The sequence below is a fragment of the Glandiceps talaboti genome, chromosome 5, assembly GCF_964340395.1.
Source record: "Glandiceps talaboti chromosome 5, keGlaTala1.1, whole genome shotgun sequence".
Taxonomy (NCBI): Eukaryota; Metazoa; Hemichordata; class Enteropneusta; family Spengelidae; genus Glandiceps; species Glandiceps talaboti.
In genome coordinates this window covers 23328109-23344448 of record NC_135553.1, presented here as the reverse complement: position 1 = coordinate 23344448, position 16340 = coordinate 23328109, and the positions used below count along the sequence as shown (strand labels likewise).

The 16340-nt window shown below is 35.4% G+C and overlaps 1 protein-coding gene across 1 annotated transcript in view; it reads right to left on the bottom strand.

The window, feature by feature from the left end:
* The window catches only part of LOC144435512 (von Willebrand factor D and EGF domain-containing protein-like), a 19353-nt gene extending 5172 nt beyond the window's left edge, over positions 1-14181 (bottom strand). Inside the window, exons 1-13 of the mRNA XM_078124103.1 lie at positions 14109-14181; positions 10244-10393; positions 9521-9793; positions 8853-8985; positions 8528-8592; positions 7791-8066; positions 7042-7149; positions 6338-6403; positions 5643-5902; positions 5211-5297; positions 3894-3998; positions 2817-3002; positions 201-398 (exon numbers count right to left, since the gene is read on the bottom strand). Of these exons, the coding sequence (XP_077980229.1) occupies positions 201-398; positions 2817-3002; positions 3894-3998; positions 5211-5297; positions 5643-5902; positions 6338-6403; positions 7042-7149; positions 7791-8066; positions 8528-8592; positions 8853-8985; positions 9521-9793; positions 10244-10393; positions 14109-14181 (1980 nt within the window). The remainder of the gene's footprint in view (positions 1-200; positions 399-2816; positions 3003-3893; positions 3999-5210; positions 5298-5642; positions 5903-6337; positions 6404-7041; positions 7150-7790; positions 8067-8527; positions 8593-8852; positions 8986-9520; positions 9794-10243; positions 10394-14108) is intronic.
* Between the last annotated feature and the right edge of the window lie 2159 nt (positions 14182-16340).

Genomic DNA, 16340 nt, shown 5'->3' with positions numbered 1-16340 from the left:
TTGAATAGCAAATAATTCAGGACTACAGAAACGACGACTCATAAATTTGGGATGAGATTAGATGCATTATTTATCTGATTACATTGAACTTACCCAACTCTTTTTTCTTTTATTTTGATAGAAACAGCAATGTAATATGTTTTATGTTAAAAAGCTTAGAATTGTTTTCAATAGCATCATGGTAAGTGAAGGGTACGTACATGGAACGTTTTACCACCTTTGTCACGTGTTATTTTCACACCTTTAGATAACTTCTCCCTACTCAGTTTTTGTATTCTAGGGTACGGTTTATCAGCTTTAGCATGGCACATATCAATGGATAGTACGTCATTATCTTCACGTATAGCAACTCCACAATGGCAAGATACAGACCAACATTCCTTGGTTCTGATATCAACCTGTAGAACATAGGAACATAAACAGTAATAAGCACGTTTCTTTAACTTTTATATCAAGACTGGTAAGACAAACCCTCTTAATATAATTTTACTAAGTGGTTATTGTCACACCATTTACTGGAGAAATACGTCATTGCACTCATCAACTTTGAAAGCAAATAATATCTCCGTTCTTGTTGTGCAGAGAAATGGTTGAAAGAAGGAATGAATATTACTTGGAGATAATGCATGATTGTACCAAGAAGATAGCATCGTGGGAAAAGAGTATTCTACTGTGTCGCGGTAGTTCTCAATGTTTGGTGGTATGAGGGTAGTTGTTGTCTATATTTATGCTGACGATGATCACGGCATCTTCATCTACAACGAAATACCGATGCGACAATCACCGTTTCTAAAAATGTGTTGTTCAGTTACTCTGCTTTACATATGCACACACATTTGAAAGTATGGATTAATATAAATAGTAACACATTTTGAGATTTTACGTTACAAATTATGAATACATTTGCATACATTATAAAAGTTTGCGTAATGCTATGAAACATGACAATGCATACAGTGTGTACGTGTCAAATATAGAATACGATTTACCTGAAAATTGCGGGATGTACTCCTGTGGAAAATGAAATCTCCAATTCCATACCAATCATAACGACTATAGTGAATTATAAGATATAGGAATAAGTATACACAGTTAGAAGATGAACTGGCGAAAATGGCGTTTAGAAGTTAAAGTTCAAATCAAACGCCATATATTTGGCGTGTAACTAATAAGTGCGATAATTACATATTATCATATACATATCCAAATGTCAAATACACATTCTAAGGGAATTCTAAGGGAAACGTCAGTTACTGTTATAACACGTAGCCACATTAAAAACATGTACTTGCAAGTTCAGTCCTGTATTTCATAAGAGCGAGAGCGAGAGAGAGAGAGAGAGAGAGACAGACAGACAGACAGACAGACAGACAGACAGACAGACAGACAGACGGGCACACAGACATACGGAGACATACGCTTATGCAGTCAAACAGACAAACACGTACGTCTGCACGTACGCATGTACATAGGCATGCACAGACAGACATGCAAGCAAGAAGGCAGATGGACAGGCAGGCAGACACATCCACATACGCATACATACATGTACATACATACATACATACATACATACATACATACATACATACATACATATACACACATCCATACATACATCCATCCATACATACATACATACATACATACATACATACATACATACATACATACATACATACATACATACATATTACATACATACATACATACATACATACATACATACATACATACATACATACATACATACATACATACACACACAATAACTCATATGTATATTACTAATAACTTGAAAATTATAGGAACTGTCAACTAGACGATGAACGATGTGACAATACCTTGTATCCAGTGTGTAATAATGTGGATCACCGGTACCGCGGCATCTCCTACAGTCTTTATCTGTGGTAGACACCTTAGAAATAATACCAAAACTATATATATATATATATATATATATATATATATATATATATATATATATATATATATATATATATATATATATATATATATATATATATATATATATATATATATATATATATATATATATATATATATGGTTATTTCAAATTAACCATTCATGTCAAATATTCGTGATTAGTCATAACCCCACTCTGTACTGTAAAAATCTACAACATCAGTTGTCATGTCATACAGTACGTGAAAAAGTACATAGTATAGAACCCGTGAAAAACACCAGTGTGGTTACTTGAATGAAGTGAGTCAATGAAAAATTCCTGCAAAGAAAACAAGAATACAACTGATGCAACAATAATACGGATACCTTTGATGTTGCTTTACCCAATGGCTTTTATCAGTTTGTATTATGTCTGTGGAAGTTATAATGTAACAGTAACAAAGTACTCAATGTTACAATGTGTAGTGTTCTATCAGTAACAGAGTCGTGGGATCCAAGCTCGCGTGGTGTTATGATTTGATAACCGACTATAATTACTAGTACATTGTTTGTCTTTGCATGAACGTTGTCTTTTTCAGGCTTACCACGAGCAAGCAAACGCACCGGTAATTTTTCGGCTTGTTATATTGAATAACTCAACCACAGACATTCGATCCCCATTTTTAATATGATTAAAATTAATAAGTAAAAATAGCTGCTATGATATATTACGAAAATATTGAAAAGCCCCAATTGTTAGTTTTGTTAGTATCACTTATTTCTATTAATTCTACAGAAAATAAAGAGAGATTGACGAGTCTTGTTCAATGAGGAAGGATAAACGAAAAAGAGACATTTGAATAGAGAAATATATAGTTATATACATATATTGTGCTTATTCATCACTCACGTAGACAACTTGCTTGTAGGATTCGTTATAATGAAGGGAACAGCCACTAGTTGGCGCTATTTCAACACGGACCACTTGTGCGCCATCGTCCTGACAGTCTCTGACGGCGTGTATCTGTACTTTCTGTTCTTCTGAATATGACGGGTCATCTTTAATACTGATGGTACATGTACTTAGAAGAATCTCCTCCCGTCCAAGGAAAGCAACTAAAAGACATTTCAAAATATGTTTTTTTTTCGACAACAAATTATATTTGGTATAGGAGCTGCAATAATGCATGTTTTTTTGTTTCTCATTACCCGACCAACCCAAATTCTCAACTCCGGCATCAAAATAAAAATATTTCCCGCCCATAATATTTTGCGGAACAGCGCCCTCACATGAAAGAATAATCAAGTGTTTGGACTGGTTAACGTCATCTACAGTCATGGAGGCGATGACGACACTAAAGAACTTTTTTTTTGGATGAATGAGGTTATTCAAGTAGATGGGCTGAAAACATGATAACCGTGTATAGAAGCTGGGAAATTAAAGGATTTGTTACCAGGAATCCAATGAAAAGAAGATAGAGAGGAGAAAAAGGCAATGAAGAGAAACATGAAGACGATTTTTCAATTTTTTCACTCTGTTTTGTAAATCGACTGACCGACCCATAGTTGCCATGACAAAGTAATAAAAAATAGGGTCACTCCGATCAATAAAGCTATGAAATTGGCAAATCTAGTTTAATACAAGAGCCAATCTATATCCCAGGGTAAGGAACAAACAAAGTGACGAGCTTATAGTCTCTTAAAACCATAGACAATGGGAGTGTTCCCCCGCCACTATCTATGCTTAAACTCTTGCCCAAGGAATTATTGAAATTAGGAGCTGCTCACTTAGATTGTTTCGTACAATTGTAGTGTACAGAAGATCTCTTCTAAGCCAGATTTAGCACATTTATAGATACCTTTTTTTTTTAGACTTTTAGAATTCTAGAGATGTGTAGTTGGTGGAAAGGACTTTTCTGGGTCCTTAATAAGCATAATGAAATATTGCAGATAAGATAAAGTATGCCTCGACTTTATTTCAACTTACTCTTTTCAGCGGTGATTCGAAGTCACACTTCATCGGCACCGTAGATGTGACCGTTATCTCTCCAGCAGCACCATCTTCAGAAGCAATCACCACTTTCGGGTTAACCTGTGTATATATAAATGTCCAACCATGTCCGTTAATTTGTTAGTGGTGGAAATGATCATGTAGAAGACATGAAGTGATTAAAAATACAAACATAGTGATTTTGCAAGAACAACATCGTAAGTTCTATAAAGGACTGTATCATCTCGGTGACCTTAGTATTATAATGTTTCTGAATCATTTAAAACAAGTCAAGAGAGAGAGAGAGAGAGAGAGAGAGAGAGAGAGAGAGAGAGAGAGAGAGAGAGAGAGAGAGAGAGAGAGAGAGAGAGAGAGAGAGAGAGAGAGAGAGAGAGAGAGAGAGAGAGAGGAGAGAGAGAGAGAGAGAGAGAGAGAGAGAGATTTCAACTCTGGACTAGCAATAACAGAGACACAATAAACACAGCAAGATCCTTTGCCCAGTCACACTGAACACTGATATAAGCAATGCTATTCTTTCACAGGCTTCTAATAAAACATTGCACTTGGACTTGATGATTTTATAGCTAAATATGTAGGCTTGGTGTTTCATTCATTAGGAGAGTGCGTTTTTGACACAGAGCTATACATTTTTCAACTCTAGACTTCCAATAACAGAGACACTATAAACACAGGATCCTTTGCCCAATCACATTCAACACTGATAAGCAGTGCTACTCTATTACATGCAGTAAAACACTCATGGACTGGATGATTTCAATGCCTTTAATTGTTTATTTCTAACTGATAATCAACATTTCAACTTGCCTATTTCTACATCCCCACTGTGTACGGCACCTATGCAATTGTTTCTTTTGCATTAGAAGTTGTCTGAGGATGTCGTCAGTCACATGAGTGAAACACCAAGCCTGCATCATTTAGCTGTAATGGCTTCGCTTGCTTGATTCTAACTGATAATCAAAATTTCAACTTGATTACGTCTACACCCACTGTACACGGCTCCTATGTGTCTGAGGGTGTGTATTAAATGTCATGTCACATGAATGAAACACCAGCCTACATCATTTTAGCTGTAATAAGCTTTATGATAGTTTCAATCAGTGAAGAAGTTTCTTGTGTTCGCTCTTTTTGAATCGTATTGGAATATTTATTCATTTAAAATTCAACGTGTATTAAATGGTAAGTCTTCATTTCTGTGCGTACTTGATATTTCGAACAACATGGAAATCACACCCTAGTTAGTAGAACACCGTTACCACAATTGAAACTGAAATCTCTTATTACATTTATACCTACATTCAGTCCTATGAACAGTTCTTCACTATGCAAGGGTGGACTGGTGACGTTGGATCCCGAATATTTGGCATAGAAAACACATTTAACCTGTCATTCAAAATAACAATATAATTACAGTAAGACAGTATCTCATATATATATATATATATATATATATATATATATATATATATATATATATATATATATATATATATATATATATATATATATATATATATATATATATTCTCGCTGGACAGAACAGTGCTCAATGCAGTATTATAATTATAGTAGCATAGTGTTATAGACTTAATCCAAGGTATATTGACTTTTATCGTGACTCGGAGTTTCACGCTTCACGCTAGGCTTAATAGTTGCCAAGCTGATTCCTACACTGAAATAATCATGCAGAGATGCAACATAAGAAAAGAGTTGTATGTATATACTTGCCGTCTGACCAATTTTCAAAAAAGGTTCATCAGCATCAGTCTTTGTGTGTTTATCAATGAAACTTTGCAAATAATTTCTCCTCCTTCTATGCGATTGGTTTGGCGTAAATGTTATTGGTGGTTCGTCATCTGCATACCAGTCACAAAAATATTCCACATTTTGCGTTATTTTTCCATTTGCTGAGCATAGCAGCGTGGTTTGTTTTAAGACATCGACTACATTTAATTTAACATCTTCCAAATCCACTGAAGGATACATATCTAAATGCAAAAAAAAACCCACAAAAACGTTAGCATTCTTATTAGAGAAAAGAAAATTGAACGTTTCAAACTTTCAACATACAAACGAACTCTATATACAAAACCAATCACTATCAACAACAAAAGATACATTCACAAAAAATACCGCCAATGGCGTTGTAGTACAACTGTATAATTTATGCTAATTTGTACACAAATGGTTATGCATGCACTTGCTAATCCACCATTGCTGTACGATGCAATATGCACTATCATTTAGCTTTTGCTACGTACAGTATCCTATAGTTGCTGGGTGAATATATATCATTGTTATCTTCCGTAAAGAAGGTTATAATTTAGGGATGAATGGTCTGTGTGTGTGTGTGTGTGTGTGTGCGTGTGTGTGTGTGTGTGTGTGTGTGTGTGTGTTTGTGTCTGTGCATAGTAACAACTGACCTGTACATCCTGGTTGGATATCAATATTGGGAGAACGTTCACCGGGTGGACAAGGTTCTTTGTCACCTTAAAAAATAATAGTCACAGTTAGTTTAGTAAAGACATCTCTCTCTCTCTCTCTCTCTCTCTCTCTCTCTCTCTCTCTCTCTCTCTCTCTCTCTCTCTCTCTCTCTCTCTCTCTCTCTCTCTCTCTCTCTCTCTCTCTCTCTCTCTCTCTCTCTCTCTCTCTGGAGGTGATTTGGGTGATGGATTGATGTTTGTTGTTGGTGAAGGTGGTGGTGGTGGTGATGGTGGTTGTTGTTGTTGTTGTTATAATAATAATAATGATGATGATGGTGGTGGTGGTGGTGGTGGTGGTGGTGGTGGTGATGGTTCTAATTAATGTGATTTGGGTGATTTGTGATTTGGGTGATGGAGGTGATTTGGGTGATGGATTGATGTTTGTTGTTGGTGAAGGTGGTGGTGGTGGTGGTGGTGGTGGTGGTGGTTGTTGTTGTTGTTGTTGTTGTTGTTGTTGTTGTTATAATAATAATGATGATGATGGTGGTAGTGGTGGTGGTGGTGGTGGTGGTGGTGATGGTTCTAATTAATGTGATATCATAATAACCAACTGATAGCTATACAAATGACTACGACAATCACAAATTTGTGAAAGATATTTTGTAATAAAAAGATATGAAACACAAGAAATAACAGATAATTACCTGCACAATATCCCATAGCACAGTCAGGAAGAGGCTTCAGATTATAAATGAGGAAATCACCACAATTTTTAACAGCAATATCAACAGTTTGATCACAGCAATCCTGGCCTTTTGAAGTAAATAACACACCATTTGATAAATGAATTTTAGACATATATGTAATGAATCACATGGCATTTGGGTTGATAATGACTAAGTAAATCTGTACCTGTAAATTGTTAGTGTAACCTATGATCAGCTGCTAAAAGTTTGTTTTCAGAAGGTTACCATGGTAACCATCGTTTCCATAGCAACGACTAAAAGTTCACTAATATTACTGGTTTTACAGTAGTCGGAAACAAATTTCGACAACAGTAGCTAACATATTTACATGGGTACCCCAATTTTTTTTCAATGTAAAACTGCTTTAATTGGAAAGGTGACAAAATTTATAGCTCTGCTATTTCTCATTAATTGTTGATAAAATAACCTGCTTTGATTTATTGCCGAACAAAAATTATAAATCCCAAATCGTCGTCATATTTTTTTATTTTGAAAGTCTTTGATTATAGCTGTGCAAGTTTTGAAGGACCTGTCGTTCGTTAAATAATTGATAGCGAGACTCCTTCATACGTCAGCTATGCTGTTCTTGAGTATTTTCATTTACCTTACTTAACCTACAAATCACAAACCACATGTTCTTAATTCAAGCTGATAGTATTTTGTTAATGCTGCAATTTTTGATGTATAAATCAAACGGTGTTCCTTACCAGTGTTTATACAACCTTTCTGAACAGTTATGTTCTGGTCTGTAGGCATAGTACCGTCTATCCAAACCGGATAAGTCGTACCACAAGTGTCCATACCAACACACTCAGTTGGCATCTCACCACCGACTGCATGTGTAAATCTGTACCACCCCTGTGTTATGTTAGCGTCACATCGCTGTTCGACATCCCCAGTACTGTTATCAAAGTAGCTTGTATTGAAGGCAATACTGCGGAATCTGTCATTGATTTCCATGTGGTTTTCAGCAAGACAAATATCTGAACAGAATAAAGAGCAACAAAACACAACGATAGAACCACTGAACAATGATATCCCTGGACAAACACATTGTGCCATTGGTGTATGTGGTATTCACAGATGGATGTGCTCATGGCCTCTGATAAAAATATACATGTGGTTGAACTTGGCGAAGAATATCAGCGAATCACCACGACGAATTTTAAACTGGTCTATGACATTTTCAATATATTAATGTGTTGACATGGAAATTATGAAAACATCCAGGCATTATGCCAAGTTTCGAAGAGGTCGCTGTCACGTGATCAGACATTTCTTGTTTCTGGGTATATATATTATAACATTGTAGAGATTTCTACTATTTGCCACTATAATGCAAACCTAAGGCTGTCACTAAGATTGTCTCATTGTCAGCTTGAAAATACAATATATGTCCTACAGTACAATATTAAAATACACGTATTGTAGTCCATTCACTTACCAATAAACTCACAAATGTATGAGGCAGACGTGTTGCAGTTCACATTTTCCCATTCATAATTATCACTATGAATAAATTGACAATGATCGAGATATCAATTATCATTAACATTCATTGTGTTGATACAAAATGTCAAAAAAATCCCCACACATACAATGTATAGTAATCCAAGTAAAAAATGTATACACCAATGGAGATGAATTTCTGCATTACATATGTATAAGGGTTTACTGCAAAACTTTATCTTTAGTTCGAGTATAAATAAAAGTGCTAAACCTGTCATGAAGAGCTGAATTGTGAATGCGACGTCTTTGCTAAAACTTACTTCAACCGTACACAGTCACTACCCACTACATCGTTGGGGGCGTCTGTCTTCCAGTTAGCGTAACTAATCGATGAACCGTCTTCATACTTAAAGGTACCTGTAGTTTGAACAACTCCGATCCAAAAGGTGTACTCTGAAGATTTGAAATAACAAAGACAACAACGACAAGAGACAGAAATATAATTGCCATTCCATGTGACTTGAAGTCCCATGGCTTCTTTCAATAAATGTAAATAACACGTGCTGATTTGTGTGTTATATTGAGTACTTACTTGACCGAAGATACATATAATAGAAATATGCAAATCGTTATTAATTTGCATAGTACAATCATATAGACAATACTGTACTAAAGGGGCGTCAGTTATGTGCTATTTTTTCCCCTTTATAATGATATTGATCACCATACCACTAATGTCATTCTCAAAAGCTAGGTGTGTGCTCTAGCTTTAATACGATCGCGAGATACATGTATTTTTGTTCAACAGTGACGCAAAGAAATACGTAGCATGTTTTTGGACGGTGCCGTCAAGAGGCCCGTGTTTACGACGATTTATAAAAGCACGCATTATAACAATTTGCTCTTTGCATATTGCTTTTCTATACAGAATGTATTTACTCATCGAGTAAGCCTACTTGTATGATTAGTCTGGACCTATCTTACATACCTGGACAGCAATATCTTGCTTCATAGTCGAGGCATCTTGGTCCTGACCCCTGGTCTGCATTTCCACACCTGAAACCATGTTCTGTGTTTAGCATAATTACTTGTTCTGTATCCTGGGCTGGCACTTTATCTATGGTAGTCCTCGCTTCAACACGGGTTGGGTGCGCACACATACCATCGTATCTCTGAAGGAATCCACTAATTAATTCACAGTCACAACCCCCACTCGGGTAGTCGGTGCTATGCCAGCCAATCCATTGCGTACACTCTGATTCTGTGGTAAAGATTAATTGGTAGACTTATTCAAATGATCTTGTTGCCGTTGTCTTCTCTTTTCAGTCACAATGTCAGGACAACTATAAAAGTATGTACTCGAAACGAAACACGCAAGCCTACATACATACATACATACATACATACATACATACATACATACATACATACATACATACATAAATACATACATACATACATACATACATACATACATACATACATACATACATACATACATGCATACATACATGCATACATACATACATGCATGCATGCATGCATACACGCATACACGCACACGCACGCATACACGCATACACGCATACACGCATACACACATACACACATACACACATACACACATACATACATACATACATACATACATACATACATACATACATACATACATACATACATACATACATACATACATAACAGTTTTTACCTCGTATGACTTTCTGTATCAAAATTGATAGTTTCTGTTGAGATACATCATCTCTGATTGTTGCCAAACTACCACCCCTATTTTCACAGTCTATCTTAGCTTCTTGCCATGGTATTTTGTCAAGGTGAACTTCAAAGTCGACGACCAATCCTTTAACAAAACATAAGACACTATTCAATGAATGTATCTCACACAGTTGTAGACGTTGAGATAACAAACTATGTTCGACAACAGGACAATAAGAAGAAGATTTCTCATAAGAACTTCCTTGCGTAATATTGCTAAACTACACAACAACAAGTTCAAACAGCAGATCAACAAGTTTTCTACTTTGTCGAAGACATAACCCCAATGCCAAGGTGGTGTTAATTTCAAAATGGCAATGAACTTGAAAACATTCTTTACAAAATACCACCAAAAGTGTTGTAGCATAATTGAAAAGTTTTGTTTTATATTTTAAAATGTCTCTTCACATGCCAATCTCAGACTATGTGTCTCATTATCATGGTAAATTACACCATCTTTTTGGTACACTATTTTAGCTGCATACAAAAAGCAACTTTTCAAATATGTTTACTTTTAAAGCCATACATGACAACCTGTACGTAACGAAAACACTGATTACACAAAAACAAATTCATTGGCCATTTTCAAATCCCTAATAACTTGTTTGTAAAGACTACAAGTAGTGAAATCTGGGGAAACTTTTGATCTTTTGATCCTTAAATTTGTAGCGGGAGAAAACGCAGAGAAAAAAACCGCAAATTTCAGAATACATATTTTCAGGGTTCGAATAAACTTTCAAACTGTTTTAAAAACCTTACACATCAGTACGTATAGTCTGATTCAAGAATTATTTTCCCAGTGTTACTTGTAAAAATAAACGTCTACTCTAGAAATATATTCCATAAAAGTATAATATTTGTTTTCCATCCTTGTTTAAACTAGACATAATCGAAACGTATGAAAACAGCAATTGTTGGAATTTACTATTTGTTTACTGCCTTAAACCATCAACACTGTAGAACACTTATTATACTCGAAGAGGAATTCTATGTGAGCGTATCTCTAACAGCTTTAACCATATGCTTCTTGTCAGTGTCGAAATCATACTTCTAGTAAACAGCCACATTGACCAAGAACTACCGGCTACTACTCTGTAGAAGGCTAAGAAATCAAATCTACGACATGTTCTGTGCATCTTGAAATTCCGATAGTGTCATCGTACTGGAACCTCCAACTTGCCGCTCAAATTGGCAAAATCACGAATCAAAAAATTTAAAATGAAAAGAAAGGATTAGGTGCCCTCTAAATATGCGTGCGGCTCTAGTTTAAAACATCTATAATATAATAATAATGACTTTTATTTCATAAGAAAAAGGGTGACCCTGTTAGGTCCAGCCTAATATTCCCAGGGGCCCTAAAGCAAATGTACCCAATACAACAACAAAACAAAACAAGATAACGCACATAAAAATTGAAAAACAATGAAAAGTAAGGTGATAAAAACAAGAGTAAAAGAGATAAAATTGCATAATCACAGACAATGTAAAAAGTTAAAGAGATTCACATAAGCATAAGTATAGATTTTTTGAAACAAGTTAAGTTCGTAATACTGATAAGGTGAGAAGGTAAAATGTTCCAAAGTTTGGAGCTTTCAAAACTAAATGACTGAGTAAACAGACGATAATTTGGAAGTGGCAAATACAAAAGATTGTTGGTGCAGGAAATGGTACTCATTTGATTACTTGAACTTCTTTTATGAAGGAGGTCAGAGAGGTACATTGGAGCCAGATTATGTAGACATTTAAAAATCAGAACATACTTAACTTAAGCTTGTTAAATAGAAATCTCTTTTCGAGTGGTAAAATATGAAGTCGTTTAAAAAGGTCAATACTGGGAATCAAATTGGATTGCATTTCCATGGTAGAGATATTTAAAATTAGCCGAATTGCGCGCTTCTGAAGTTTATATAATTTGTCAATATCACTTTTACTTGCATGAGACAATATGTTGCAACAAGTGTCAAAAAAGGGGCTTAATATAACTAATTTAAAAGTAGAAAAGCGAGTTAGTAGATATATCTAAGTATTTAGCAACATGACGAAGAGCTGCAAGATTAGAAGATACTTTGGCATGCAAATGTTGACAATGTGAAGTATATCTACCCATGTATAATCCAAAAACAGGCCCATTGATAGCTATGGCTATTTCCAATCACAATCATCCGCTCAATTACATTTATTCTGATGCTGTGAAGGGATTTTTTAGTGGAAGAATGATCCGTTTGGACGGCACAATTATACTCGTTTACCTTTCTATGGGAGTAACTCCCGGCCATTGAAACGTCTCTTTTCATGCATATTTGGGATTGTCTTTTTGGTAGATTTTTTTAGCCTTCCATACAGTACTACTAAGCAGACAGGTCTTGGTGAATATAGGCGTTTACTATGATTTCGACAATGAAATCTCAAATTTCTTTATCATAAAATTCAAACACTCTAATTATAAATTCATGACACGTATACAATCCAAAAGAAGGTCCATTGTGACGTATTTCCAGTCACAGTCATCCGATCAATTACCTTTATTCTTCTGATGTTGTGAAGGTGTTTCTAAAGAATGAAGACGCATGCATGTTATCGACCCCATGATAAGGGTATTTCCAGCTGAAAAGTCAACTCGTGTTTAGGGATTTTTTCATGAAAAAAATGACCATTTGGGCGGCAAATATCCGTTTACTTTTCTATAGGAGTACCACCACCCCATCCCACCTTATCCCACCTTCCAAGTTGAAACGTCGTTGTACATGCATATTTGGGGATTGCAACAAAGAATAACTTCAGAACCTTGCATCCGTCAGTTCAACTTAACTAGTCATTTTATTGATTATATATATAAACATATTTACTAAAGACAAAAACAAATAAACATCGTCATGGCTATCACGTGCCTCATTATTAAATATAGGTTTTCAGAACCGAATATCATTGTTGCTGCAAATAAACGTTCAAACTAGACGACTGCTCACGAGGTTGGTTTTGTTAAAATCATGAACAAAATACTACCTGTCCTCTCTTTCAGACCATTATAAAGTTCAAGCCCCCGCCCTTTTATTTCGCACACTGATGTTTTTCGTGACGGCTCCATTTCCTCCTCAGCCCATCTCAACCGTAAATTTTGCTCATTTCCCAATACATGTGACTCTTTTTAGATGTGTGCTGTGAAACCAATCAAGTTGATCTGTTTGTACAATTGTACCATCCTGTCTAAAGTTTGCAATACTCTCGAATTTTGGCAAGAAATGCATACATGATACAGGGTATATGCGATGATAACATGTCGTTAATGTGACGTCATCGATAACGTTTGAAGTATATACTAGTGTATGGCATTATAGATCACTTTTTTATAGGGATTGCCACAGCTTTGAACACGACTGTATAGTTTTGACCTTGAACAAGACAATTTTGCTCTCGAGTTAAATTTCAAGTTTTAAGGAAAAGACACAGTTGTCTGTCAACTATAATAACAACGTAAAGTTTCATATACTTTATGTTTTCAAATCTATGGAAAAATTCCGAGATTTTCACATTCTCGAAAGTTCGTAGATTTCTCAAAACTTTCACTGTTAAATGTATAGGTAATATGTAATTTAATCGACCATATTACACGTCACGCATGTCGACTGGGACACAGGAAAAATAAATAATTGCAAATTTTCCCTCGAATTTGAAAACAAAAAATTAGCAAGAATTTTTTTTAGCATTGAGTCAACAATTACATAGATGAAATCAGAAGACTATTGAGTAACGCGATTTTCACAACATGAACTTCATACACCGTTCTACTGAGTCAGACTTACCTGTAGACTGCTGTAAATTAATACAGAGGAAAACTAATGCAAGATTGGAATATGTAAGCTTCAGATCAGCCATGTTGACTATACCAGCGAACACAGTGCCGAACAATGCAAAAATGTTTGTACAATAGATCGAGAGGCGAAAGAAATGTAAAGGAGAAATGATCCGTGTCACGTGATGCAGTTTCAGCCGAGAATAATAGAGCCTACAGCTTGGCCGTGTAACTTAGCTGGTGGGTACCTTTGAACAGCTTTGCATGATTTTGAGCCTATTATCAATAATATCTAACATTTAAGGCACTTGACACAAATTACAGAGAGGTGGTGTTTTTCAGAAGTTCAGTGCGTGAAAAAAGTTTACTGACCCGTCCCTTCCTCTGTCATAAATCTGTGATCAACAATGTCGTTGCACTAAATAAAATGATGACCCCCCCCCCTCCCCATACACTTGCATGGAAAATGGTGACGCCCCCACCAAAATAATATTAACAGTAGCTCCGTGGAAAGGTATGTTTAAAAATATTTACAATCCATACTCAAGAAACGAACACTATTTTAGTAATGAAGAAGTTTAAAGAACTTTTACCGCGATAATTCGAAAGGACCTATCATTTCATTACAAACTCCGACACCTCAAGACTCAGAAAATTAAATCTAAGTGATGGAGGGGTGTAGTATCCACAAATAAACATTTGAACTACCAAGTGGTTCTAATGACTTTAACATCCACATACCACCTCCTCATCAAAGTGTAACTGATCCTTATATCCATCTGTACCTATGTGAATAAAGTATCATTCCGTAGAAAGCATTCAAATAGTAAACACTGTCTCCTGTGTCTATCTATATCAACACACTCACACAAGTATGTACGCGTTCGTCTAAAGACTTTACAATTTTGTTTGGGTGTTTTTAGTCAGTTTTTATTACATCCTAGTAATTCGCAATTATACATATTTTGAGAACATATGGAAGGAGCACTAGATACGGTTCTGTTTGCATAACAACACTAACACATTGTATTAGACTAAAACACAGATTTAGCAATCATTATATTTCAGTATCTTTTTTTCCATTTTCTTTCATCAAATATTCGTTATCAAGTTTTGCCAAATCAAATTGTTTACATTTAAAATAAATATTTTCAGATTCAGCTTTTTCTGCACCTCAGTTCCCTTTTCCTTTAGATGCCATAATTTCTTTCATCTTTTCCCACTGTACTCTTCCATTTTTCCCATCTTTCTTTCCAATTGGTATGTCTTCTGCTCCTAGTATATCCCATATAGGGGTACTTCTTGACCACGTCATCAGTGACTCATCACTGACCAACAAAGTCATTTTTTTCAAGGTATCGTTGAAACATATAAAGTATTTTCTCAGTTGATTTCTCTGCCATCTCAGGAGATTTGAACGTCCAATGCTGTCCCTTTTCGCATTTATATGGGTCCATTATTAACACACCTTGCTAAGCTTTTCTTACTTTTTTTTACGATCCAGGGTGTTTTCTGTAGTCAATGTTTGTCTTCAATGTTTAAGTCTCAAGTTCAATGTCTTTATAAGTTGGATTGTAAACCACGGACTTAACTTCATTCTTCTTAACACTTGATTGAATTGTGTCTGATGAGTTCAAAAAGAAATAGAAAATTAAATTCAACAAACTCCATCCGTGTGAATGCGGAATCAAGTAGCTAACCTCCCACAGCAAGTTCATCACATCAATATAGGACGCACAGTCTCTGAAATAGCATACTATGTTTTTTTATATTAGTAAAAACATAGTATATTATTTCAATAGTATACAGGCCGGTATAGACACATATACATGTATACATATAGTTATACAAGAGTTTAAAATGATATCCATTTACCCATGCATATTTGCTTGTTTGTTTATTTTCTTTTTGGAAAACGGGTCTTGGGCTTTTGGTTTCAGCATGCAGCAGTCGATTTTCCTCCGAGCTAGGTGCGTCGTGTTCAAAGACGCCCTCTAGTGGCCAGATTCTCACAATATTTTTTTTCTTCATTTTTTAAAAATTTTTATTATTGCTTCAAGCACATTTATTAAAGGTAAACAGCCCCGGCATCCTCCATTTTCATGTCAACGCACACAACTGAAAATAAATACAGAGCGGAGACAATTATTATTGTGAACTCATTATTTAATTAGTGGTACTTACTGAGGAAAGGACCGCGAACAAACGAATTGTAAATGTAATGGCGGCTAGCGTGTGATTT